This window comes from Petromyzon marinus, chromosome 3 (assembly GCF_048934315.1).
Source record: "Petromyzon marinus isolate PM22_M1 ecotype Great Lakes invasive population chromosome 3, UKy_Petmar_22M1.pri1.0, whole genome shotgun sequence".
Lineage (NCBI taxonomy): Eukaryota > Metazoa > Chordata > Hyperoartia > Petromyzontiformes > Petromyzontidae > Petromyzon > Petromyzon marinus.
In genome coordinates this window covers 950049-978017 of record NC_133669.1, presented here as the reverse complement: position 1 = coordinate 978017, position 27969 = coordinate 950049, and the positions used below count along the sequence as shown (strand labels likewise).

General features: G+C 48.2%; 1 protein-coding gene across 1 annotated transcript; it reads left to right on the top strand.

The window, feature by feature from the left end:
* The first annotated feature begins 23 nt into the window (after nt 1-23).
* On the top strand, nt 24-26109 carry LOC116951080 (RNA-binding protein 24-like). Its single transcript, XM_076072107.1, has 4 exons — nt 24-315; nt 4580-4703; nt 11326-11380; nt 23447-26109. The coding sequence occupies exons 1-4, from the start codon at nt 148-150 to the stop codon at nt 23820-23822; spliced, it is 723 nt and encodes a 240-aa protein (XP_075928222.1). The 5' UTR covers nt 24-147; the 3' UTR covers nt 23823-26109.
* The last annotated feature ends 1860 nt before the right edge of the window (nt 26110-27969 follow it).

The window sequence follows — 27969 nt, the reverse complement described above, 5'->3', positions numbered from 1 at the left end:
CAGGGGGGAGGGACACGGAGAGAGAGGGGAGAGAGAGCAGCAGGAGGAGGAGGAGGAGCGGGAGAGACAAAGAGGGGGGCGAGTGGCGTGCTGGGAGCTCTCAGTGTGCAGGAAGGCAGAAGGGAAGGAGGAGGAGGGCTGCAGGCCATGCTCAGCATGCAGAAGGACACCACCTTCACCAAGATCTTCGTGGGCGGGCTGCCCTACCACACGACGGACGCGTCCCTGCGCGCCTTCTTCGAGGCGTTCGGGGAGATCGACGAGGCCGTGGTCATCACGGACCGGCAGTCGGGCAAGTCCCGGGGTTACGGATTCGTAAGTCCCTCGTGGTTATGGTGGTGATGATGGTGCCGAGGTTATTGTGCTACTGGCGGTAAACTTTCTGGTCTTACCAATTTTAGATATGTACGGTATTTGTAAGTGGTGATGCTGCTGATGATTGTGATTATGCCTGTGATTGTGGTGGTGATGGTGGTGATGGCTCGTGGTGGCTGTGGTGGTGATTGTGGTGGTGATTGTTCGTGTTACTGTTGCTGCTGTTAATGATGCATAGAATGGCGTTTACCGATACTAGTACAATATTGATGTTGTTGTTGATGATGATGGTGGTTGGTGGTGGTGATGAAAGTTCTGGGTGTTATTAATCACGGACGGACAGGCGGCAGTGCCTGCAATACGGATTTGCAAGTCGCTGCTGATGATGATAGCCCTGCCGCTGCTGATTAAGATCGTGATAATTCACTGTGTAACGAAAACATTTTATTGTCCCTGGATAGTAAGTGTTATTTTCCAATTGGTTTTGCCTCAAAAGTACAGAAAATGGCTATTATTCCACACAAACTTTGTTTTGTGACTAGGACAGTGGGTGATATTTTGAAATGTACCTATTTTCAATGAGAAAACGTGGTGTGCATTTGTGTCATTCCTTTACATGAAGTCCTGGTCACAAAAGCAAAGTTTGTGGGGAATAATAGCCTTTTTCTATACTTTTGAGGCATAAGCAATTAGAAAATAACACTTACTACCCAGGAACAAAAATCGTGTTACATAGTGCAATGTTACTTATAGAGGACAGGACATTGCAGGCAGTCCCACAGATCCAAGTTCACAAACTGTGGCTCGTGATGATGATGGCGCTGATGATGAGGAAGTTGCTTTTTGTCTTGCCGATGTACCTACTGATGATGATGCTGCTGCTGATATCCATACATTTACTACGAGAACTGCCCTTACTTACTGTTGTTGCTGCTCCTTCTGATGTCTCTGCTTATTGCTGATGGTATAGCTCGAGCTGGTGGTGCTGTTACTCGTGCGCATCGTATCGTAGCGGCTGCTGCCGATGTTAATTTAACTCGAGCTGATATTGGTGCCATTTCTACGCCAAACTTTTGCTACCGATGCTGCTGTTGCTCGTGTCACTTGCCCTTACTGCTGCTGATCTTTTACCGAGTCCATACTGCTGTCCCTCTAGCTGCTGCTGCCCTTTCTGATGTTACTGCACCTCCTGCTGCTGTTCCTGCCCTTACTCTTACTGCTCTTACTCTTACTGCTCTTACTGTGCTATGTATCTTCACTGCTTTTCCTACTTCTACAAGCCAGTTCCTGCTCAAAGGAGCCGTCAAGGCATTGGCACTCATCTCCCGTTTACAGCTCTCTGCCAGTGGCGACAATTCCACGTTACTATGGCAGGGACTGCTCTATCCTTATCACAACTGTTACTGCTTATTATATAAAGTACACGCTTGCTGATGACGCTGCTTCTACCAGCTGTTGCCCTCGCAACTAAAGCTCTTAGGTGGGCCCAACTGTTACGGCTGCGACTAAACTGATGCTGCTGCTCGTCTGCTGCTGTTGTTCTCTGTCCACGCTATTCGAGGCTGCTGCTGCTGCTGTTTGTGGCCATTGATGTGTCGGCTGCTGAGAGGAGAGCTCCTAGAACGAGGGTAGCGGGGGGCTGGGAGCCTGTGAATGAGATATAAAAACAAAACCCGAACTCTCATCTTTCCTACAAAGTTTCCGGGATTAACATGACCAGACGGCACTCTTTGTACGCACACACACAACTACTCCACTCAAACGTCATGGTTTTTAAAGTGGGACATTGCGCCATGCCATATTAACTTACACATCTCGGAAGCGAAGCAGGTTGAGCCTGGCTAGGGCTTGCGGGGATATCCAGTGGGCAGCAGAGGGCAGCGCAGCCAAAAATCCATTGTTGGACTGTACATGTCTGAGCGGTAGTGTAGTAGCGGTTATCGCTACGCTGCGCTATGAACCTGGCGACCCGGGTTCGATTCCCGCTCACGGCCAACACCAGTGACGATTCTCTGAACCGGTCCCGGGCCTCCCCTAGGTCGACTCAGCCTCAAATGAGTACCTGGTGCGATGTGTAAACATCGCCACTAGGGAGACAAAGGCGGTCGGGCGTAGTGCCACCCACCCCCTCGTGTACCGTTCCGGCTTTCATAGGTGCGCGCTAACAGCACTTGCCCCTACTGTCTGTTAAGGCTATATGGGGTGATCCCACATTAATTGACTAGCGTGAAGTAACTCGTGGTGTACATGGTGCAAGGGAGCCCCTCATTCGGCAGTGAATTGCACAGGGCATACGCGATTAATGTACTAAATGTTCACACGTAGGTCAGGAACAACCTACTTGCTGTACTGCTTTTATGCAAGATGTTTCTCGGATCTGCTGGTGGGGTGGTGTTTCGTAAACAACATAAATCTCGGTACAATCCATCAACCCTTACTCCAAAGTGCTGAACTGCAGGCGTGCGTCACCACGCAAAGCTGTAAACCTGGACTTCTAAAATGGACCACGCATGACCGATGTTGGACATTGTCACTGCTAAATGTCATCTGATCCCTGGCTCAAGTCCTTCACTTGTAACCAGGCCAGAGCCCATGATGCCATCAACTCATCCGAGATCTTGCTTCACAGTTGTTACAATTGTTGTTTCATCAGTCTACAACAATCGGCTAGTTTCTAGTGGGGCGGTTAAAGTTTTGCGAGGCTCTTATTTTTTTGCTATTGACAAATGCATTAAGCTTTCACTTATAAAAATGTGAATGAGACCCTATTATACCGCCTGTTTAGCAACACACCATATCGCTGGAAGTGATATGAGAATTTGTATTATTTTGAAGGTCAGGTTTAAAAAACACATATATGATTAGCACGCGACTCCAGCTATGGAGCGGTGGGGGGGGGGGTATTGTTTGTGGGGCGCGTCAGCTGTGTGCTCGATGCTGCGCCTGTGCCACCATCAGCAACACGGGGGATTAATGTGGGCTGCTGCGCGGTACACAACACGCATTGTGAAACGCCGCGCGCACCGCAGCTAGAAAGTGTATAAACAGGTGTGTGTGTGCTTTACAAAAACACACACACACTCTGCCTGCAGCTGTCGCGAGGAAGCAGGAACGAGGTGGAGGTTGGGGGGGAGGTGTGTAGGCAACGGTGTGTGGATTCTTGGGTCGAGCTGTAAATTGCGTATAAATAATGCAGAGCGCAATGGCCTCGTCTGGCCTATGGGGCGAGGCGGGCGAGGGTAAAGTCTAATGGCTCGAGGTGCCGCTGCCACCTGGCCTCCCAGGTGCGTCCACACGTGCCTGGCTAATTGGGATGTGGCCGCAGGTAGGGCCCCGCGGCAGGATGGCAACCCATTGGCATCTCCTGGCCACCGCCTAGGCAGTAAGGCTCTGCGTTGGGTTGTTGCGTTGCCCGCTGAATCCATATTTGTCGGAACCAAACGAATGTTTGGGGTGAGGATGGGTGATCTTTCCCTGCCGCTTGCAAGCGAACGTTTTGTATTTGATAACCAGTCCGAAAAGTTCCATGATATCCCGGTGTCGTAGCCGTGTGGCTCAAATTTACAGAGCTTTTAACTTCACGCATCGTCATGTGGGGAGCAGTGGGCACATTGGCCAATGAATGATTTGCAAAGTTGGTGGAGATCCATGGTTAATGACGTGTAAATCCTGTTCTCATGTTACCCCACGGTGATCATCGTCGCGAGTGCTGTTTTTGGCTGCAATGGTTTGATATCTAAAGAGTCCTGCGATGTATCAACTGTAGATATTGCAAATTGAATGTGTGAAGTGTCTAAATGTGACCACATCTCAACACTGCTGTCTCTGCTCGGGCAGATGCAAAACAGTACGGTACATTTTGGCTTTTATAGCGCTGCTGTTCATGTTGGGTATCCCAGAGCACTTCAATACAAACTCAAAGCCTTTCAGTAAAAAATAAACATGAACAAATATGTAGATATAATACGCACTAGTTGAGTGTCTGTGCGAGTTCTTTTTATCGCATTTGTCAATGGGTGCTTAATAAGCTTCATCGATCAAGAGCTCCATCCAGCAGAACACATTTCACTCCATTCGCAAATTTTTATAAATCAGACTCTAGACGGCAAACCCGTTTGTTGCTGGCCGTTTGGCCTTCTAGACGGTTGTGCACGGGTTACAATGAGCGGGTCGGCGCTGCGGCACGAGCGTGGCTGCGTGCGCAGTGTCATCGGCGTGTGTGTGCGCGTGCGGCGCGTGTGGTTTGTGTTGTTGCGTGCGACAGGTAACCATGGCAGACAGGGCGTCGGCAGAGCGGGCGTGTAAAGACCCCAACCCCATCATCGACGGACGCAAAGCCAACGTCAACCTGGCCTACATCGGGGCCAAGCCCAGGGTCATCCAGCCAGGTACTAATAATAAAAATAACAATTTTACTAATTTATCCAGGAAGGCCACGTTGAGTCCTAGTACGCTCTTTCAGCAGTATCTTGCATTGGGTTTTTCGTTTTAAGATGTTTCTCAGCTCATGTAATGAGCGTTTATAAATGTGGGAGGAAACCGGCGCACCCGGACAAAAGCATCCTGCATACGGGGGAGGGGGAAACACTCTATCCCCATACAGATGTGAACGGATGGCGACTAGTCCCATTTACTATACCGCCTTCTGGCGAGCCAGGGTATGTCACCTCCTCGACGCCCACGTGATGGGAGTTTTTGACAACATTCGTGTTTACGGCGACTCGCCAACGCTCGCTGCTGCTGCCTCCACAGCGCTGGACTACGGGCAGCGTAGGCACCACGAGGTGCCACCACGCAACGATCGCGATCGGCATCCCCCGCACGTAAAACAAACGGCACAGACGCGATTGTAGCTGTGGTGATGCTCTGGCTACGGACGTGCAGGACGCTACTCTGTACCGCGGCGGTCCCTCAGAATCAGAATTTGTATTTGGACTGGAGAAATCCGATGAGCTATGAAGCTCTTTACCACAGATGTTCTCGTCTGCAGCGTTGCGGACGCCCCATGCGGCGACCGCGCCGCTTGTCTGACTGTTGTCGTTTCCCTTACGATTGTCATTAAATGGATTGTGATCAATACATAGCTTGGCATTATATTGCAATGATGGAGCCACGCGTGATGGCATGCTGGAGTGAGCGCCAGCTAGGAGCGGTGGCCCAGTGGTTGGCACACTGCACTGCGACTCCAGCCACCCGAGTTCGCTTCTAGCTCACGGCTAACATCGGTGATGAGTATCCGAACCGGTCCCGGACCTCTGCTCGCTCGACTCGGTCTCAATTTGAGTACCTGGTACGGTGTGTAAAACCTCAACTCTGGGGAAACAAAGGCGGCAGGGCACGTTGCTTTCCATCCATCCCCTCGTGTGCCATGCCGACCTTAACAGGTACTTGCTAACAGCAGGAGGGGGGTGGTCTTTGTCTTTGAGCTGCGTTGTGTTGTTCTGATCCCCACTACATTGAACTGTGATTATTGGCACTTAGCTCTCGTGTATTAATGCAATCTTGAACCAGTGCCACTACTTCGTTTACATTCATAGGGCCAAGGCTGCTTCATGACACGTGCGTGTGTGTGCCGTGTGTGTGTTGTGTTCCTATTGGGCATGTAATGACTCGACACCCCCTACCCAGATGTTTGATTAATTGTCACATTCTAGAGTTGCAATGTGATTAATGAATTGTGTATTTCTGTCGAAATTTTTAACCATGCCGATCATATTGTTTTTCATATTGGTGTCTTGTCCGTACAGGTTATGTTTACTTCATTTTGCTAATCACAACACGAGCAATTGGAATGCTATTTGCGCAAATTAGAAAATAATTGTTTCTCACACGCATTAACATCTATCTATTTTAATAGATGTATGTTAGTAGATGAATTGCTATTTATGCATTTAAAACACTGGAGTTGTAGCTCTTACAAATCTTGGAAGCAGTGAGGGTTTAGTTTGGTTCAGGGATACCTTTGATTTAACATCGGTGAAGCTCACCGATGGTAGGGTAATGCTGCGGCACAAGATAATTTTAGACACCAAAAGGTGTGGTGGTTGTAACCATTGGCTTGGATCCCCCATCATGCCTTGCATGTTACGTGACCTTTTGCGTGTATTCTTCTGTTGTTTCCAGCCTGCATCCACTTTCCTGTCCGAGTTTCTCATAATTCACACAAATTGTTAGTCTCATCAATGTTTATCAAACTTTTTCATAAACAATTTGTGTGTGTGCGACCGACGGTTGAATAGGTGCGACCGACGGTTGAATAGTTACAGCCGTCCATTATTCCTACACCCTATACAACTCCTTCCAAGATGATCGTTTCACAAAACATTTAACTAAATTCCTACCGTCCATTAGCCGCAAAGGGTTACCATGTTGATGGCTTTTTAATTAGTGGGTTGGGTATTGATTATGTACAGTTTTTGCATGTCTGTGTGTGTGTGTAATATACACATAACATTATCATGTGGGGAGCGATAGTGTAGCGGTTAGCGCGCTGCGCTATGAACCTGGCGACCTGGGTTCGATTCCCACTCACGGCCAACACCAGTGACGATTATCTGAACCGGTCCCGGGCCTCCCCTCGGTCGACTCGGCCTCAAATGAGTACCTGGTGCGGTGTGTAAACATTGCCACTAGGGAGACAAAGGCGGTCGGGCGTGGTGCTGGCCACCCACCCCCTCGTGTACCGTTCCGGCCTTCATAGGTGCTCGCTAACAGCACTTGCCCCTACAGTCTGTTAAGGCTATATGGGGGATCTTTGTCTTTTTGTAATATACATGGTGGGGAGCAGTGGTGAAGCGGGGGGCACGCTGCACTACGAACCTGGTGACCGAGTTTGATTCCGTTCACGGCCAACACCAGTGACGATTATCTGAACCGGTCATGGGTCTCTCCTAGGTCGACCCCCCCCCAACTGAATACCTGGTGCGGTGTGTCAACATCGCCAGTGGAAATACAAAGGCAGCCGGGTGTGGTGTTGACCACTCACCCCCTCGTGTGTCGTGCCGGCCTTCATAGGTGCTGCTCGCTAACAGAACTTGCCCCAACATTCTGTTAAGGTTATATGGGGGGGGGGGGCGTCTTTGTCTTTTTGTGGGATCTTGGGTCGATGTGCTTGTGAGTTTTTGTTTCAACAGGGTTTGTCAGCTTGCTTTGTATATGTTGTCGGCACTCAAACGCAGTATTGACGGCCGTCGTGTCGTTGTGCGGAGTCCCCGCTGTATAAAAGGCCGTGTAGGTGAAACAAAACCATCTCACAGGGAGGATGACAGAGGAATAAAGAGGGAGACTGCAAGTGTGAGAGAGAGAGGGCAGAACGTGAGGACAGGGTGGAGCGTTTTACAAAGTAACCTCATGCTGTACTGCATGATTTGCCTTGCTTACAACAAATTATATTTTAAAACGAGTACCACACGATGAAAGTTTACAATGAGTGTGCTTTGGACAGACTGGTTTCCGTCCTAGAAATGTGGAATTTCCACCACCTGACTTTGGGCCACCCACCAATGGGCACGAGTACAGTTTTGGGTTTCGGAGCAGCATGATATTTCGACTTTAAGCAATTCAGAAGGGAAATAGTGATTGTTGAAAAAATATACAGGATATAGCGTAACTTGTGGCCAAAACGCAATAACAACACATTTATACTTTTTAAAATAGGGAGTTAACGGCATTGCCTAACTTGCTTTGAAAGGCTGTCTGAAAATGTATATCCGTTCACAATACAACGTGTTTGTTAGAAAATAACAAAAACTAGGACATATATTTTAAAACGGCATCATTATCACAAATCTCCACAGCTGCAATTACAATGTGGGTTTCTAAACGTTATAATGAATACAATTGTGCCGTGAGCTACTGTAGGCTGCATAACATTATCATACATTTTCTATAACTTTAATGGCTCTACTACAGAGAATGTTAATAAATGATTAACCCCAAGTCTCGTGCAACAGTAACAGCAGCCACACATTTTCGTGGATGAATTTCAGCAAAAGGCAAGTGCAAGAGCATATTAGGAACTTGAGCAACAAATCCCTAGTTTCAAGTTGTACGGTTTAACCAGGCGAGAACTGCGGAGACCAGGATAGTCCTATTTGCAAGGCGGACCTGGTGGCATAAGTCTGCTAGTAGGGGGGCGACGATTGTCGCCTCTAATCCCAATCGAGTCGTCTGCGGTGCAGTTTTCGTATTTGGCAAATGGTGGACACCTGACGGGCACACACACTGTGGCCTATTGTTGCGACTGACGTCACAGGGGGGTGTTTAACGTGCGCTGCAAAGTGGACGGGACCTGCATCGTCGTCACCGTTGTTACTCCCTCGGGCAGCGTCAGGACGGCCACAGTAGCGATCGGCCCTGTTGAGTCTTCTTAGTCCTTACGTGTATTACCACTTTGTGGAGGGGTAGTCAACGGTGGTATTGTCCAATGAACTCGTCCCCACCCGAGAAATGTGGAATTTTCACCACAAGCCATGGACTGACCACAAGCGTTGACCACTTTGACTTGTCATACAGCAGCTGTTTCAGAATTCCATACGCCTGCTGTTAGCACGCTGTGTTCTAACAAGCCTGCTGTGTGACTGACCAATGGAATGGCTAGCGAGCAGTGCCACGCGCTTAGCATGCAACTGCGCGCTTGTGGGTGGCGTAGTAATCTTTGCTCACTCCTTCTTCTCGGAGACTATTTGTCTTCAGAGGTGACCCCTGGTGTTGAATGGTTTCGTCTCCAAGTGCGTGTAGCTCCTCGCCGGCCGTTGCGGTGTAGCACTTATTATCCACGTGCGCGGTAAATTGTAGCCGCGTAATTATTATTTTAAGACGACATTTGCTTACTCCGGACGTGTCTCAAGACTCCAAGAGGGTGCTGCAGTCGGGGGTGAAGATTGCAGCGTGTAGTGTTTTCTTTTTTCAAACGTAGCAAATTTGAATAGCGTCACGGGGATCTTTAACGCTCACTGTGATGCATTCAGGGTGTGGTATTTGCGGTTCGTACTCTCGCAGTATTAACCGGGGAGGTTGTGGGTCCGAACCGCGAACTTCTGCAATGACGGCCACAAATACCCACCGCTAATTAATCTGCTCCCCTTCCTCTGGTTATTCCATAACCTGTCACGCACCGTTCAGGATCCCACCGTTTGATTCAGGAATTGATACGATTTTTTTTTATTTGTTTGCCCTCTCACTTGCATTTTCTCCCATTTTCAGTTCTTTATTTTGATCCCATTTAACCAAAATGTAAAACCATTGCGTCCTCTTTTACTTATTGTTCCCGTCATTCGCAAATGACTCGATTCTCGCACACGCGCAGTTCGAAGCGTCTGTTGTGGATGGGAGAAATGATTTCTGATAGCTGAACCCGGTGCGTCGTGAGCGGCGCGAGGATAGTTTGCGAACCGCTGGTTACAGTGTGGCGACGGTGCTGTGCCCACCAGAACGCATCCACTGTACGCCCCCATTGTGCAACGGCTGTTGACACGACGGTGGTGCCGCACGGTCTGATCCATCGTTGATATTCTGCTGCGTCTCCACGAGGTCGGTAATATCGGCATTATTCAATGTATTCGTGTGCTTTTATCCAGAGTATCGAGCATCTTCCTTAGAATGTTCCTGTATTCAGGTGTTTGCCAATGCCATTAATATGCATTTGGCATGTGGGAGGAGTCCAGAGTACTTTGAAAAAACCCAAGCTTGAGGGTGAAATGGTGAAAACGCTGCAAAGATAGATTCATGAATCCGTTATTGTACTGCCATCTGTAGCCACTTAACAGTATTCCCCTGCTGAAACAAACATGCGCATGTTCAATCTACTGTTGGATGCGGGGGGCTTTCGCACGCCGTGCGGGTTGTGGGGGTTGTTTGACTGTACTTCACCCTTCTGGTCAATGCGGGCTTGCGAAGGTCGCACGTGTTGTAGACGTGTGAACAAAGTCATGCAGTACAACAATCTGAAAATGAGCAATGTCCCACTTTCCTAATACCGTGGAGCCAGTATCGCTCCGGGGACAAATTCTGCCGATGTCTACATTGCCTCCGATGGATTTAGAACGCCGAGTTTGACACCGCTTTGGGGTTTCAGCTCGAAAGCTTTTCACTTGTGAGTTGAGGGCTACAACCGCAGATGTTTTCCAGCCACGTCATCCGTGTGCGTCCACTTTTCTAGCGTGCGGTGCCTGAACCGTCGAGTGCCTCGCAGGCAACAGCTGGCAGCCCGCCCGTCCCAGCCCAATTTGCTTTTGTTTGGCTTACGCCGCCGCTCTGAATTGGAAGGCTCAACTCTTGTGATCCCCGAGTGAGCGCTCGCGCACCCACGCCACCACCACCACACAGGCAGTCTTTGTGGGAGAGGTCCTGGCCTCGTTATTACACTTGGGAGTGTTTATTATTAATGATGGTGGTGGTGGCAGTACTGGAAACCTGTAATTGGAGTGGTCTGTGGATTTTGTGGAGGAGAATTTACTAGAGATGGGCAACAATTATGTATGCGTGTGTGTTTTTGGGGCTCGCGAGCTGTACTTTTCCCAACAGTCTGAATCTATAATGTACGCGTATGCATATATGTGTGCATCCGTGTACGCGTGCATGGTGCTGTGGTGGATTGGTTAGCAAAGTGGGCTTGAAATCCAGAGGTGGCTGGCTTCATCTCCTGGCAGATGCAGAAGTTGAGATAATGGGGCAGGTTTCTTCAATAGCCCCCACTCTCCTTGTCCACCTAGAAACATCGCTGGGTTCACCACAGTCTATCGGAAGGGTTGTGTTTGGTGGGGGTAAAATGTGGGCACTCCCGCAGACCCTTGGTCTACAAGGGGAGGCGCTTTTGCCAGCAGTGGGGTGATCAGGCACTTCCAGGGCTGCACCTTTGCCATCACCTGCACGCTGTAGTGCTGTAGAATGTTAAGGTGAGAGGTTGAATTAATATCGATGTGGAGAAAATGAGTGGCAGGATACCGTGCGTGTTTTGTGTTGTGCGACAGCCGTGCTTCATGCGTTTTTGTGTCATATTTGTCGTTGCAGGCTTTGCGTTTGGTGTTCAGCAAATTCAGCCGACGTTTATTCAAAGACCGTACGGGTAAGCGCGCACATGTACTACGCCCGACGCCGGCTTCGTTGTACAGCTGTAAAGAGAATGCAGAGTGCGGCCCAGCTGTCTGTGAACCCTGTGCTTTCCTCGTATTAATTTTGTAGCCCCCACCGGATGTTAAATGTCCCTTCGCGAATGAGCCCGTGTTCTCCCAACAGCTTGCGTACACACGGAGTTGTTTAGCGTTTGTGTAAGATCAAATTTCTACCGGTGCTGTCGGCCCTCCGCAGCATTTCCTTACATTGTTGCCAATAAATATATTTGCACGCCGAGTGTCATTACAATTGTCTGCAGGTGCAACATTTAGTTTTGTGTTTTTAGAATTGCCTAAAATATGTGTATTTTATGTATGTATAAAACGATGAGTTTTATTTTATGTTAATTTCCACGGCCTACGATTTTTATATTTTTTTGTAAGGAGGTTTCGGATGCTAAACGTCACGACATGATTTGACATACTGGCCCTCAAGGCCCGAGTGCACGCCTCATAGGCCCCGTGCTGATTGTTTACGTCAGGTTTTGCTGAGTACAAGCACAGGCCCAAAAACGTCAAGTGTGGCCAGCAGCAAACAGCACAAGTTGACGTGTCTACAAAAAAAATTGCCGAGGGTTATAAAACTTGGGAGAAGAGACGATGGGAGGCAATCCCGAAGTCGAGCACTTGGAGGGAATCCGCAGAGAGAGGAGTGAAGATGGCGAAATTGGAGTGGCCGGAATGGCGTGCCACCATCATCACGATGACGATTGTTGCCCCGGGGGGCTCGAGCCCCCCGGGGCCTGAGGCGTTCCCTCGCCAGCGAGACATCCACGGCAAGCTGCGGCCTCTCCCAGCCGCATGGCCCTCGTCAAGTGCTCCTCGCTTGTCGCGTTGGTTCTATTTTTGACAAAAACGTCTCCAACAATGGGGAAAATCGCCGAGTGAATAGGTTTTTGAAATTGCTCCTGAACCCGTCAAGTTGAAAGAAAATTGACGTCCACGCCCCACCACGTTGTTGACGAGTGGACACAAGTGTATTTATTTTTGTCTCTCGTGCCATGCACGCTGCAAGAATCAAAAGTGGACCTCCTGGCTGCACGCTCAATTTGCGGTCGCTAGGCAGCGGTGGAAATTCCACATTTCCATGGCAAGAAGCCAGTCTCTGTGTAAGACAACAATCAACTTTCCACGCCCCGTACCCGATTTTGTCCCCCCCGCCTCCGGAAGGATGATGGGGCTCTCGACTGCCGATCCTGGATTTAATTTAAACTCGTGACCTACTTGCGGCTCGAGCGCTCTTCTACGCCGCCACTGCCGCCCTGTTGCACGCGCATCGTACAGTACCCTCGCTAAGCCAGATTACAGACTCGTGTAAAGACCGGCTTCTGAAAGGGGGGTGCGGGTGGGGGGGCAAATGCCCGCATGCCTCGGTGCTTGGAGCCGTAATTGGTAAACGTGACGTGCATTCTCTGTGGTGGACGTTTAGCATCCTGAGCTTCTTTCCCACACGTGCTGCTGCTCAACAAAGCGTTTTGACCACTTTGGGTCACGTCTCCAAAGTGACGCAATGTTCTGTGGTCTGGCGCACGCGTGTGTCCTGTGCGTGTCTGTGTGCGTGTGTCCGTGTCTCTGTGTGCATCTATCCGACCTAACAGGCAGCACTTAGAGATAAGATAAGAGCCTCTGCATTGAGATGCGCTACAGTCAGCTGCACAGTAGGGCGCCTAGACAGAGGTCCTCAGGCAATGCCAAAAGTATGTTGCATGTTGGTCTGTATTTTTTGCTGTGCTGTACAAATAGCTTGAAGTGGTGTTTTTTTTTTAATTACATAGCTTCTTATATCTATCTTTTAATATTTTGTTTTGTTTTCGTTTTGTGTGCACTAACTGAAAAAAAGCCTTTCATAGCAGTGTGGTAGCTTTTGGTGAGTTGGGTGTCTCATTCTCTCCGCCAATTTGTTTTGCCTCTCTTAGTTATTTACTGCCACTGTGCGTGTGTGCGCGCGCGTGCACTCTGCCACTGCTGTGTGTGCGCGGTGGTTACGTCTGTACTGCATGTGACATGGTGTTTTAAAATCAATAACTTTTGTCTTTTTATTATCCATCCCTCTTCTCCTCCACGCCTCCCACAATCCTCTCTGACCGGTCAAGGTTTTTTTTTGTCCTTTTGCCGGACGGAGCGGGCGTTAGCGACGTGCGGCATAACATAGACATTTTTTGAGCGTAGCAATCGGTTTGGCGATTTTTTTTTTTAGCCTCCCCCAGATGTTCGATTCAAATCTCCCCCCCCCGCTCCAGCAAATTGCCGATCGTCGCTCGCCCATTGTGCAGGCTGGTTGTCCCCCGTAAGAAGAAAAACCTCGTGGTGATCCTAGCGACACAAGACGCTCGCCATCGTGGAGCCATTGCTCGTGGTCTCTATGTGAATGTTCGCTTGGTGTTTTTCAGAGTGGTATCGTTTGCACGTGTAACAAGCCTGTATTATGGGGGTGGTGCCACGATGTTAACTACTTCGCCTGGTGTACAGGGGGTCGTGGGTTCGATCCCAACCCTGACGCCTGTGTTTTTGGAGTTTGCGTGTCTATCCCCGTGGTCACGTGGATATTTCTCTGGGTTTCTCCGGTGTTTTCCCTCCCTTTTTAGAATCGGCGTGCATTTCGAGTATTTGGCTGCTATACATTTCCACGTGCTAAGCCTCTGTGTTGAGCTATCATTTGTGGCCAGGTCCCTTCTAAAAAAGAGCTCTATAGCTCGATGGGCCTTATTTGGTCAAATAAAAAGTTGAATAGTCTAGTTTCAGGGAATTGCTGAAAAACCACTGACGATTGTTAGTATTTTGTGCAAAGCCACGTTGAGCATTAGTACAGGGCTCCATTATGGTTACGAGTCTTCCTCTCGCTGCATAAGAGACTCGAGCTGAAACGACACTTACGTTCACATCACAACCAGGCTCAACGAAGCGTAATTTTGCTTAAAAAATAACCCAGTAAATTAGAAGGTTTTAGTTAATCGTGAACTAACTAGTAGACTTACACTATTAGAGTGCTTTTATTGAAGGCAGTTGCCTGATGGGCCACTTGTCATATTAATTGTGCCTCATGTAGTTATCAAATTAAGTTGCCTTCAACTCTAAATTATTAACATCTCGTCATGAAATAAACACCAGAATGACTTGGAGGATGATTGCTGCTATTATGCAACAATATAAAAACGCGAGTGTGCAGTGTCATATTGGCAGGAAATGAAAGTATTTCGGCCCACTGGTCATCCTCAGAAGATGTAGAGTGTTAGTCTCCATCAATTAAGACTCTAAACCATCTCCTTCCTGAAGAATGTCATCCTGCACACACTGAGGTCTGCCTTTCCTCTCGATGACTGACAGATCCGACCCTGTTTACATTTCTTGTCGAACCAAATTATTTATCTTCTAAAGCTCCCCGGTGTGTGTTTCTGGTCATACCACGTGTGTTCTGCACGGTGTGAGGTTTTTTGGGAGCTTCTTAAAAAGCTCCCGGCGCTTGGAGCAAAACGTCGGACATCGTACCGAACACCAACCCGGCAGCACGACCAGAGGCACCGGGGGAGCTTTACAGCGCAACCGCAGAAACTAATGCGGTCGTATTCATTTTGTAAGCTCACCAAAGTGTAAACCTCGCATCGTTTTCTAGACCTGGCAAATTGCGTTTGTAGCGTATAGCGGCGGTGCACGCACTCGCATACACGCACTCGCGAGAGGACACTTGTCATCCAGTGCGACTTTATAAATACTGTCCTGCATAATGCCAAAGGCAGCTGCTGATTTCCCAGCAGGGCTGGAGACGTAGGGACCCAGAGTGAATTATTTATACCATGGGCCGCCACCGCGTCGGTGCGTGACCGCGTGCGCCGAGGTTGGGCAGGGAGAGGGTGGGGGGGCTGTCACGTGACGGAGCTCAACAGCTGTCGCCCCCCCCACCTCCACACCGAAGGGCCCCATTCATTGCTCGTCCGGACGCCATTTGTCAAATTGTTCCCGTTAAAACCACTCTGGATGGTTTGCATTTCAAAAGACCGAATCGCTGGTGACCGAACAGACGTGGAAACGCAGAAATTACTACACAAGAAAGGGGGGGACCCTATTTTGAGCGTGGCCTTCCAAAGATCAAATAACGAGGGGGTGGGGGGGGGCGGTTATCACCTCTTTCTGATTTGCCGGTGCCTCCCACTGCCCTCGATGGTGGTGGTGACTGAATGCGTATTTGCAGCTTTGTTTTTTTTTATCTTGCTGCGTTATCCTTGAAACACTGCCAAAGTTTAATCCACAGTGGTGACGAGCAGCCTGGCTGGTAAATCTCGCTGTGGTGGTGTTACAATGTACCGATGCCCACATTTTGCGAACCGACTCTTCCTTTCTCTAGCGCTCGCGGTCGCTGACCGCAGGATACAAAAGTGAGCAGTAGTTAAATCGGGGCAAGGAAGAAGACCGGCCGATTATTACGCTCGGCTCCTTTACAATCGGCAAGTACGATGCTTATCGTGCAACTTCGCCGACAGGCTAAATACAAAGGAATGTATTACTTTGTAGTTGAAAATGTGCGATCATTATTCCTATCAAGTCCTAGTTCGTCGTGCCAACAAACGTTCTAAAGGTGGGTAGATCACGGCCCAAACGTGGTACACAGCAGATCCAGATAAACGTGTTCGTTAACAGTGAGGGCTTATATAAAGACTTGACTTGCTGGACAGTGGGTGGTGTCTACGTGTATAAAGGATAGTGTTGGGATTATTATCAGATTTTAAAACGCACAATGGTGTGAATTGCGTGTAGAAGAGCTGTAGGCCTTATCTCGACCACGATCTCAAAAGAACTGAGTGTGGCCATTTTGTCATTTAGATTACCAACTCAAAGAGTTGAGGAAATGTGGCCATCCCAACAAAATTGCATCTTTGACAAAACCCCCTTTGTGGACCCACCAACCGCACGCAGTCCGTGCACAACTTGTTCAGTTTTAAAAGCTATTTCGGATAGGTCGTGGGCCTTGCCTACTCTCTGGATTATGTGGCACACCAAATGGGAAGTAAATTGTCTGCTTCACCAATGATGGGGAACTGTTTGTTTAATGGTTTGTCTAGAGTGTTGAAATCATTCTAGGCCGATTCTGAACAATGAATGAACCCATTTGACTTCCAGGCTGTAATCTTCTTTGTGGTTCAAACAAGAACATTTGTTATTTTGGCATTTGTCTATTTGTAGGGAATAGACTCCGTTATGTGATATTGAATCTCTGTAACCCTTCTAGGATATCATGTGCTATGGAGTAACTTGCTCCCTACCAGAGGAATGTGGAATTATTCCACCACGTTGAGGGCTGTAAACGGGATATAAGCAATGCATCAATCCTCATTTTAATAGAGAAATCACTTTAACCTTAAACGGTACAGGGTCACGATTTAATTCAAGCACCAAATATTTTCATCTAATTTTTTTGCCTAATCATTTGTGTTTTTCTCATATCGTTTGTAGAATTTGGTACATTCCATTCGCACATCATTTGCTTGAATCGTTAACTATTATCCCAATGCATTATTCGATGTCCATATCACGATTTTGATGGTCTCCATTTGAACGGATAAATCGTTGGTCGTCGCGAACACCCCCCCCCTCTCCTGTGCTCTCCTGGTGTTGTTTTTGGGGTCGTTCTGGGGCCGTTATTTCCAGCCGGCCCACAGCCATGGCGCTTACCTTGAGCCGGTTGAGCTGCGAGGCCATAGACGTGGCTTAAGGGACAGATGACGGAATGCGTAACCATGGGGTTCAATGGTTCAATGTAGGTCAAATGGGCCTCCGCAAAATTCTCGCTCCCATTGGTTTGTATTGGAAATAATTTTTTGGGGGGAAATTTCGGTGCCAAAATGTTAATTCTGACGGGTGACAATTTTTTGGTAAAGTCCTCTCCGAAGCCAAATGTTTTTTTTGTTGTTGCATACGATGTACCGTTGGGGAGGTGCAGAGTGTGACAGGACTGCCACTTGCGAATAATATCGTTAACCCCGTGGGGTTTGTACAACCCTGGAGAGAGTGTTAATTGTCGTAGTTTTATGCCGATGAAACACAAAACGCACGCCTCGACCTGCGCTCGTAAGAATCGATTATTTATCGTGTGCGCAAATTTACGTGGCGCAAAGCGAGACTCGACGTTAAACGGCACGAATGAGACTGTTAAAATTAGATTACAAATAATTTGTTTTATCTAATTGAGATGCCGAATCGTGACAATCGCACTGCTGGCAGTGCCGACTTGTTGGGACGTCTTCTGGAGGGGGGGGGGCAGAACTCGTTTCGCTGGCTCAACGACGCTCCCAGTGGGAGCCGCTCCTGCCCGTTGCCAGTGAGATGGGACGGATTTCACAAGGAAGTTTTGCCGGGTGTGCGGGGGTATTTTAGTCTTTTTTTGTCTACAACGAATAACATTTTTAATCCGTGCGCATTGCCTGCAATGGCGTGGTTCAGAAACGCGGTCCATTGGTCAAAACAACGGAACAAAAACGGAATAGTGTGTATGCAATAGACAGATGCACGCTTGGGAATTACATTGCGAGACGAAAGGGGGGAACCTGTAGGATTAGAGAACAAAAACCATTTCGGCCGTGGCACACTTCGGAAAGAGGAGTTGAGTGAAGGCTATACTGTGTGGAAAGAGAAAGGAATGAATGGAACAGGGGCGAGGGAGTTACCAGGTCTGCGATGTTGGGAATAGGAGACGGAAGAGTGGAAGAAGGGCGAAGGAGCAGGGAGCATAAGTGAGCCGCACGGAGCAGCGTCTGCTTTCTCAGGGGGCGGGGAGAGCCGAGTGGGGGGGTCTCCACTCGTAAGGTCACGTGTTTTACGGAAGCCTTGAGCTGGTTGAGCTGTATAGATATGCGGGTTCGTGACATCTGAAGTGTTAGGAGACGTGAGCACCTTTGGGCGCAGGACATGTTGCTTAAGGGAATAAAGAAAAATAGTTGCGTGGTTGTCAAATGGGACGCGTCCGATAGGATGCTTGCCACGGCCACAGATTAGCTGGTCTGCAGGAGCTCCGTACATTACTCCATCGGAAATTCTTTAGTTTGTTGTCCTTCCCCTGCCCCTCCTATTAGCGCAGTTGGCTACCTACGGTGCGAACAAATTTCAGCAAATACATTGAGATGGTGGGGGGAATTTGTTGGAACTGTTACTCCCTGTTATTACCCTGCCTTTCTAGGCTGTTGGTCCTGCACGCAAGAGTTGCGGAGGCCGGTGAATGGGAATTGATCAGAGCAGCACCCAAGCCTGTGTGATGTAATCGGGCCGATGCCGCAGACACGCACGTGCATGCTGAAGAGTACTCCAAAAGCCAAAACATTCTTAGATTATACAATCAACAAAGCGTACTCAAAAACATTTTCTGGGGGAGTTTTACAAATGGTTTCTGGATACGTGCGAGTTCACTACGTATAGATCCATAGCCGGTGGGCGCAAATGATACGCATCTAACGTTGGAACGATTATTTAAGTACCGCTGCGCATGAACGCAGTCATTTGCTTTGGGACGGAGTGTTCCAGTGGAATATTGGCACATATCGTATCTGACTGTGGAGTCCAACTCCTTTAAAGCCTCTTGAGGTGCGTGCCACGTGCCTCGTGGTGCAAGTGGCACTCCCCACGGTGAGAAACCCTCGCTCCCAAAATGGTGCTGAGAGTCTGAATGGAGTCTGGGCACTCGCAGCTATCGGTGACGGGCAACCGATAAATGGACCACGTGCGCGGCGCTAGATTACGCCTCCGTCTCGGCTTCTGAATGGAAATCGCGCGGGAGGGGACATGGCGAGAGGCGATTGACTGCATAGCAGTTAATCTGCTATTGGTTGTGAGATGTTAACTCACTCGCCTGGTATGCAGGAGGTCATGGGTTTGATCCCGACCCTGATTCCTCTATATTTGGAGTTTGCGTGTTCTCCCTCCCCATGATCGCGTGGATTTTTTTCCGGTTCCTCCGGATCCCCCCCCCCCACATTTACAAACACGCGTTTAACGTATTTGTCTGCTTTCAATTTCCACATGATGACAAGCCACTTCGTTGAGCTATTATTTGTGGCCAGGGCACTTCTGAAAATTATCTATATAGCTCGTGGGCCATACCTGTTGAAAAAAAAGTTTAATGTAATAACAAAGAGAGGGTCTTATACAGTGAATATCAGTAATGAGTATGCAAAACTATTGCTCGTTTAATCAATGAGAGGGCACGGTGGTACTGCCCCCACCGGGGGTGGGAAATAATAGATTGGGCAACGGAATAATAAGTGTCACTTGAAAGTTCTACAAAAAAGCCGCACCAACCCACATTCATCAGAGGCCTGTGGCAGCATGTTTGGCGCTGTCGCATTTAAATGCAAAATACCGTGGGCAGAATTAATTGGCGTTTGCGCGTCTCTACGTTGTGACAAAGGAGGCCGAGAATTTGTCCGTTTGTCGTAAATAAATTAAAGCCGCTCAAAATAAATGAGCCAGGACCACATTTCTGTGGCTACCAACGCGAAAAACTGCGTGCGGGTTTTTTTTTGCGCCCACAAAAAAATAAGATGGCAGTAATCTGGCTGCCGCATTTTCTGTCTGTCTGTCAAGAGTGTCTGCCTTCCTGTGAGCTATGTTTAACCGTGTAACAGCTGATCACACACACTCAACCGAGTGGGTGATGGAGCTCTGCACATTACAACTGTCACCAACACGTAGAGCCAACAGGCCTTCTGAAAAAACAATAGCCGCCTTTTTACGCCACGGTTTAGTGTTGACAGGATAGAAAATGTACTTGTATGAAATGGATTTTTGACAGTTGGTGGCTAAGTTTATATTCTGGATGCAGACTAGTTGATTATATAGTCACCATTTGAGTTGCCTTTTTATTTAGACCCAGCAAAATAAATGGTTGACCGCAGTCGGTCCATTGGCAGATCGTGTGTGGAGAGGTAAAGTGTGGGTTTTCCCACTTCTTCCAAGATACCTGGCCAGTGTGTATATAATACCATCTATAGGGGCTCTCTCGAGCTTCCTCTTAGTGGAGGCCCTTCTGCCAGCAGTGGTGTGAGTGAGCAATTGCAGAGCTCTACCTTTACCTGTTTTTATGCAGATAACTTGTTAGTGGGTCCTGTCCAAAGTGGCTTTTGCGGCACGAGTTCTGTATGTGTCATCTTGGTTTCGTGTTCACGGTGGCAAGATGTTAACTCTCGCATGGTTTTACAGGAGGTTGGGGGTTCCATCCCATGTGTGTTCAGTTCGCTTCTGAAAAAATAACTATATAGCACTGTGGGCCTTACGTAAAATAAAAAAAAGATATATTTTTTACAAAACTCAATCATAAATTGCCCTCGAATCTCTATTGAGATTGAATTGGTGCATAGTTCCATCTTCCCGCTCCGTCGTGGAGATGATGCCTTCGTTGTGATTTACGATGATCCAATATCTTGATGGCACAGCAGCTTTCTTGCACCAATCCAGTCCTAGGATTAGCATGGTTGGCTAATTACGGTCTGCAAGAAGTTAATAATACATACGTGCATACGTAAAGGCAATTACTTGCTCATGCCATTGCTGGCAGAAAGGCCTCCACGAGAGAAACCCTCGAGGCTATTTTGGCCTACTCTTCCATGTTGGCCAAATGGCTTGGAACAGGTGGGATTACCCACACTTTACCCCATCACACGCAGCCAGCCTACTGACTAACTGGGCTATCTTGCTGGGTGGACGGACGCGGTGGGATTGAAGAAACGTGCCCCTCGGTGCCGGCAACTGCCGCACGGGGAATCGAACCTGCGACCTCTGCATTGCGGTGTCCTGCGGCGCGCCGTTCGCCGTTCCACCCACCTGCCGGCAGCGTCGGGGTGTTCGGGTCAATCGCGAGTGGCGACGCTGTGCCACGTACGGACTTGCTAGCGACGTCTCGGACGTGGGAGCGTTTCTCGGTGCGGATGGAAATGTGCGCGGTCAACGCTGGAAGGGGTGGGGGGGGCGGGCGGCTAAGGAGGGGGGTTGTCGAGGGGGGGGTGCCTGAATATAAATGGGAGTCACGTGCGGCGTTGATGGGAGTTAAGAATAGACTTGAGCCCCGAACACGGGTGGCATGCCGTCCCTGGCCGTATATGTGCATGCCGTCTATCTGCCAAGGAAGTGGAATTTTTTAAAGGGGCAGTCTCGCAGTTTTGGCGGGGACACCTTCACAGAAACAACCCTTTGATTTACGTCAATAGGCGGCAGCCCAATGTTTTTGAGGTGCCCTTGCGCTTAGCTCTGGCTGATATCGGCACCGGGCGATATGTGATTTATCTGACTTTGCCCGACACGTACTGAAGCTTGTGTTGAGCCGCATAATTGTAGACGCGCACAAAAAACACAATACAGCGGTAGCTTAAATGTCACAGTCGTGTTTTTTATGTCGTTATTTTATCGTGCTTTATCGACCACCACAGGAAAAGCCAAGATTCTTTTGGATTATTACTTTGAGATGAAACGGACCGTCATCTGTCTGGACAACGCACAATATTGCAGATGTTTATTTGAGTGCTGCGTTGCTAATGCAAATCTATAACGAGTTGTTGCTGTGCGTGCCATTTTTATGAGGTGACACACACGTCGCCAGGACTGCTCTGATCTGCATGTGGCATGTCAAGTATCCTCGCTCACGACTGTTGCAGATTTTATTTACTCGTGATGTGTCTGGCATTGATGTACACATCTGCAGGCAGTCGGGCAGAGTAATGCACCAAATAAGGTTGTTTATTGGTACCCGGAAGGCTATTTGGCAGGAGGATTTTTCTGTTGGGCAGATCAAAGTGATGCTAGATAAAAAAAAATTAAATGTGTACCATTTTTCATTCCTGTTATTTCGAGCAGTTAATTTCCGAGTGTTGCATGCTTTTAGCGCCAGATCTTTTGTACTTAGTCCTTTGCGCTCTTTCTTTTTATATTCACTGCTGTTTTTATTCTTATATTTCCATAAATGTGTGCATTGCTGTTTGGCTTGTTTTGTTTTTGTATAAATCATTTTATAATGGATGTCCACTTTGATTTTGATGTTGGACTTGCGGTGTGGCATGGTGTTTGATATGGATTATGAGGATTGCCGTATTGCTATGCAAATTATAGGTGTGGTGTATTTATTTAATGGAACACTGCACAGTCCAGTGCCATGATGACACGAGACTTTGAATTCGGATTGGTATCAAACGAGTCATGCCAGGTACACTGTTAATTGGATGAGATAACAAATGTGTGCCACGATTATTTGTTTCAATATTTGCACCAACCTATAACCCGCACCGTGACGCTCTGTGCACTCCACTCGGGTCACTGGCGGGCTCTCTCGCTCTCTCCGTGCCTCCTCTCCCCCCCCACCGTGTCTTTGAACACTTCGGTTATACTGTGAACACCGCGTTGCGGCCGTTGGGGAATAATTTGAAAATAATTAGTGAAATAACCTAGATTCGATGTTGCAGCAGCAACGGCGCCTAAATTGATAAACAATTTGGTGTTAACTTAATTGCATGTTTTGTATATATAAAAAAGTGTGCTTTTCTTAGCACATTTTACTACGTAATCTGGCCTTAATTTAAAATATTTAAGCTTTTGAAACGATTACACCTCGCTTGAACGATGAGAACAAAAAGATCCTTTTTACGTGAAAATTGTTTCCACCGACTTAAGCACGGCGTCAACGCCATCGTCCTTTCCGCAAATTACTTGGCAGCTCAAACGCGCACGGGTTGGGCGGCCCTGCTCGTTTCTGGGTCGCTCTGAGCAATTGGTAGAAGTTCCACATTCCCATGGCGGGATCCATGATGAATTCCCACCTAAGCTGTGCTAATTATTTTGACTCCCAATATGGATGATAGGCAGAGTGGCGACCCCGACAGATTCCGAGTCGCATTCACGGGACTCTAATCACGTTCTGGTGATGACGACTCTGCCCGAATTTGACATTGAGGCCCGGCCGTAAGCGGCGATGCACGGTATGACCGAACACGTTCACCACGCGATTAGTCCGTGCGCCGGTCGAACTGTGCGTGTGTGCTTGCGCGTGCGTGCAGGATCCCGGCGCAGTACGTCTACCCGCAGGCGCTCATGCAGCCGGGCAGCCTGCTGCTGCAGGGCCCCAGCCACGCGACCGCCGTCTCGCCGTACCTCGCCGACTACGCGGCGGCGCACGCGGGCGGCGGCGGCGGCGTCGCCGCCGCGTACGTGCAGTACGCCAACGCCTACGAGCAGTACGCTTACCCGGCGGCGGCGGCGGCCGCGGCGGCGGCGGCCGCGGCGTCCGGCTACGTGACGCCGCCCGGCTACGGCTACGCGCACCACTCCGGCATGGCTGGCACCGCCAGCCCCCCGGCCGCGTCGCACACGCCCGCCATCGCGCCCTTCGCGCACTTCCAGCCGCCGCCCCTGCAGGCCGACCGGCTGCAGTGACGGAAATCTTTCTCGTCGTTGCCCATCTTCGCTCGCCTGCCCCGCTTCGCGCCGCTCGCCCGCCCGTTCGCTCTCCCCCCATCCCCGCCCCATCCAAAGTCGTTACGGCGGCACCCTTAACACCGCAGCCAGGGCTGTCTGTGACTGCAGCCTCTCAGACGGCCGTGGTGGCAATCTGAGCTGTAGGAGGGGTCGAGCTGTGGGAGCCGCCCCAGGGTCACGCTAAGCTTTGTCCTGTGCAACTATGGCGTCTTCGGCTCGTACGAAGACGCTGTAGTTGGTGTGAGGTGGCGTACCCCGTGCTCTCCGTTGTGGCAACACATGTTGTTGCTGTTCATCAATCGGTGTGTTTTTTGCACAAGTTGATGGATTTCTGTGTCGGGTGGGGGGAGGGCCTAAAGTGAGCTTGACCTACTTTTTTTGAGTAGTTATTTGATTAATTTCCACCAATTTATCTGCCAGCAAAGTAATACGGTATAGACACATATATATTTGCCATTTACACTGTAGTATATTGAATACGGGTAGCATGAACTAGCTTAGCCCTTCTGTAAAATTAATTAATTTAGAATCATGTGGCCCTCTAAGGGTTCTTAGCCTCGACTGCTTAAATGGAAGAAAAGGGAAAAATACAAAAAAAAGGATAGTCGGTGTCTAAATATTTAAAACAAAAAAAAAATCGCAAATGATGAACATATACGTTAATTCCTGCTGCTTAGAATATTTACCAAAGCTTGGCTTTATTTGTTGGCTTTCTTTTTACTATATTTGTCTAAAAAAAACCAATACAATAGGGATGGCAATGTCGATTTTACAATACACTGGAAGAGAACGTTAAGTGTTACCCATCGTCGTCATCATCGTCGTCGTCGTCGCTCGCACTACATTCGTGAACCGGCACGCTCAACGTTCCCTGCTCCCGCCCCGCCCCATGTGTTTTCTAATGGTTCTCTGAAGAGGGCAGAGTTTTCTGTCCACTGTGCCTTACCGCGTGCATCGTCGGGGTTATTTATTTGTCAGCAGTTACATTCACGGAACAAACAATGCGTCTGCCGGCTATGCAGAGCGCTGTGGGAGAGAGAGCCTCGATTGTCGCCATGCGCGAAATTGAAGCTCTCGGAGCACAATATTTGAAGCAAAAAGGTTCTTTATTAATACTATGCTTATCATTAATGTTATTGTTTTTAAATACCATTATTTCACACAAAGCTACATTTATAAATCCCATTCATTGCTAGATTATTTTAGCGCTGAATACACTGATTATCCTTTCTATCTTATTCTCTAGTTTTTAGAAAGAAAGCATTTACAAAGTAAGAACGTTGTCTTGTTATTTTTTTTTCCTGTAGTCTATTTACCGGTGTACACATGCAATTTAAAAATAATAATAACTGGAATCGTCTTTTCATAATTTAAAATGTGACGGGACATATTTCTAATTTCAAATAATTGTCACCAAAGCCTATAGTTAAACTTCTGAAGCTGTTTACAGTTTTGCTCTGTATATACATGTGTCGTGACTACTGCGTTTAAAAAAAATGTAACTCAAATGAATTGGTGATGTGATTGATTGCTCGAGTCTCTTGGTGCAGTAACGATCTGGCCTGTCACAAGTCCACAGGAGCACTAACCGCAGTTTTAAACTAAAAGAGAAAAAAACGAGAAATGTTGGTTTATTTTTTAAAGAGTAATTGCAGACAATTTTTCTTTCTTCAAAATATTTAATTCGCAACCTGAAATGACCATGTTCTGCTTTGTACCCTTGCGATGACGACAAGAGTGCGCCCAGAGAGAGGGGGGTGGTGGTGGTTTAGATTTCCGTCGTACCATACAGCACCGGCCTCGGTGGAGTTTGCTGGCAGCACTGGGGGGCGAAGCGAGTATCTGCCCGGATGATTCTATTTTTCCCGGTACTGGCTGGCGGTGTTTGTGACACGCAAGCCGTCGCCGCGTGTCTGCCCGTGGCACCCCTCGCGCCGCCACTCCAGGATGTCCTTGCCGACTTGTGACTCGCTGGTTGGAGGCGGTTCAAGCGCTTTATTGTTAATTCCTGTTGTGTATGTTGATAAGCACAACGGGGGGAACAATGGTGGGCTGCCTGGAGCGTACGAAGATGTGTTCATCAAATTGTGATGGAATGTGTAACAAATAATCAGGTATGACAGTATTATACTGTTTTATTATTGTTTATGATGGCATTTTTTTTCAAACCACTGCAATACACTTCAGGAGGGTCATTGTATACTTAAAACATGATATATATTAAATTATAATGAACATGCTATAAGTGTGGTGTTTATTTTTTGCTGGAGTTCAGTTGTGTGGTCCATTGAAACATTTTGAGCCGTTTTCAATATTTTAAGAAGTCCCACCCTACTGATTGCTTCATGAGCAGCAGCAGCTGTAACCCATAGGTCACAACAGGTCATGTGCACCGACTGAAAACGTCATTCTTCAACCACATTGGTGCGTTTCTCATTGTTACGTGCCGTTTACCGAACGCACTTCCAGGCTGTCCGGCTCTTCACACCATCGTTTTTGCTCTCGACAACTGCCCGAGGTGTACGCAATCCGATGTGTTTCTGTTTTCTTCCAGATGGCAGTCTTCGATCTCAAAACAATTAAAAATACCCTCATTCCTCCCTGTCGTGTTCAAACTGGTGTCCATTGCCCGTTGTCCTTTGTACACGTATCCTGGGCTTTTGCTGGGTTTCTTTAGACATTTAACCAATGTTGAAAAACATGAACTGTGTGCACACACTCGTGTGTAGCCAGCCCCCTTGTCTTCATGGGCCCACGTGGTTGTTTTCTACCAACCATTACAATAATTCCCAGGTCCTCGACTTCAAGGAATCTAAATCACACGAGCCAACGCATCTGTGATACGGTATTCGCACTGGTGCTGCGTCGTGATGGATAAGTTGTTCAATGCGCACTCCTTAATTTGTTTTCACGACCGCTCGCTCCAGTGGGCAAAACCAAGGGCTAAAATAAAATCTGGCTTTATACTATTGAGCAGTGGTTCTTAACCTTTACTGCAGCCCTTTGGTTCCCAATCGTAAAAAAACATGTATAATGATAATAAATATTGACTTAAAGCTTTCGTGACTGCAGAAATTCATATTCTTTGGGTCTTTCGGTAAAGCCACGTAGATATAAAAATAAAAAATAAATCACGACGTTTCGATCGCAACACAAGCAATCGTCATCAGGTGAAAATATATATCGGGAGAGTTGCCGAGGCAGGATGTTTTCCTGCCTCAGCAGCTCTCCCGCTATGTTCTTTAACGTGATGACGATTGCTTGTGTTGCGATCGAAACGTGATATTTTTCCATCTCCGTGGTTTTACCGAAAGACCCAAAGAATATGTTAATAAATACTTGGGTTTGATGAAACAAAGTAGTTGTACTTACGTGCCCGTGCTTAATGAAAAAGAAATATGGCATGTGTCGCAGCCCCCAGGGGGTGCGTGCCCGCCAGATTAAGAACCATGACTGTCGTGTCAAGATGCATCCACATCTCTAGACGCTGTTGACGAGGTGCTTCTATAGAAAGCCTTGTTTGCTGGTAGCGGAGAGTCCGTGGAGGGCAGTAGAGTGAGATGAGAGGTAGGCAAGATAGTCCACGGATGATCTAAAAGACGGTGAGTGGAATTATTAAATTGATCCAGGATTGGATTGGGGGTCAGTGGGGGGGATCTGAGTGTGTTGGTGATGCCACATTTGCGTGTGCGGATGAAGAGCAGACTATCTTAGATCGTCTGGTTCATAAGGACAATACTGGTAGGAATCGTGGTGGTTGGTTACCAATCGTAGTTCGAGTATGAATGAGCTTCCACGTGAATAAGGGATGAAACATCACTGGGCTTGGGATGATGACCGATGGATAAGACTGATGATGGAATAAAACAACTTGAGAATTCAGGTCCGCAGTGGTGCACACGCACAGATCAATATGCTCGTCACTCACACTGCCTCCTTTAGGCGCCGTGCAACAGAAACTAAACGCGACATGATGTGCCGATGTTTTTGGCAGTGGCCTTCTGCGAGGTACGTCACGTGGAGAATGGCCGTTGCCTGAAGCGTCGGTCCATTGCAGATGCCTTTTCTGTTCTCACAAAGGCAGTGCTCGGGATTGAAATTCGAC

What these genes read in the sequence shown, in the direction of transcription:
- LOC116951080 (XM_076072107.1), top strand. Translation starts at nt 148, where the DNA reads ATGCTCAGCATGCAGAAGGACACCACCTTCACCAAGATCTTCGTGGGC. An exon ending in GCCCAGGGTCATCCAGCCAG is followed by an intron (nt 4,704 to 11,325) that starts GTACTAATAATA and finishes TTGTCGTTGCAG; the next exon opens with GCTTTGCGTTTGGTGTTCAG. An exon ending in TTTATTCAAAGACCGTACGG is followed by an intron (nt 11,381 to 23,446) that starts GTAAGCGCGCAC and finishes GCGTGCGTGCAG; the next exon opens with GATCCCGGCGCAGTACGTCT.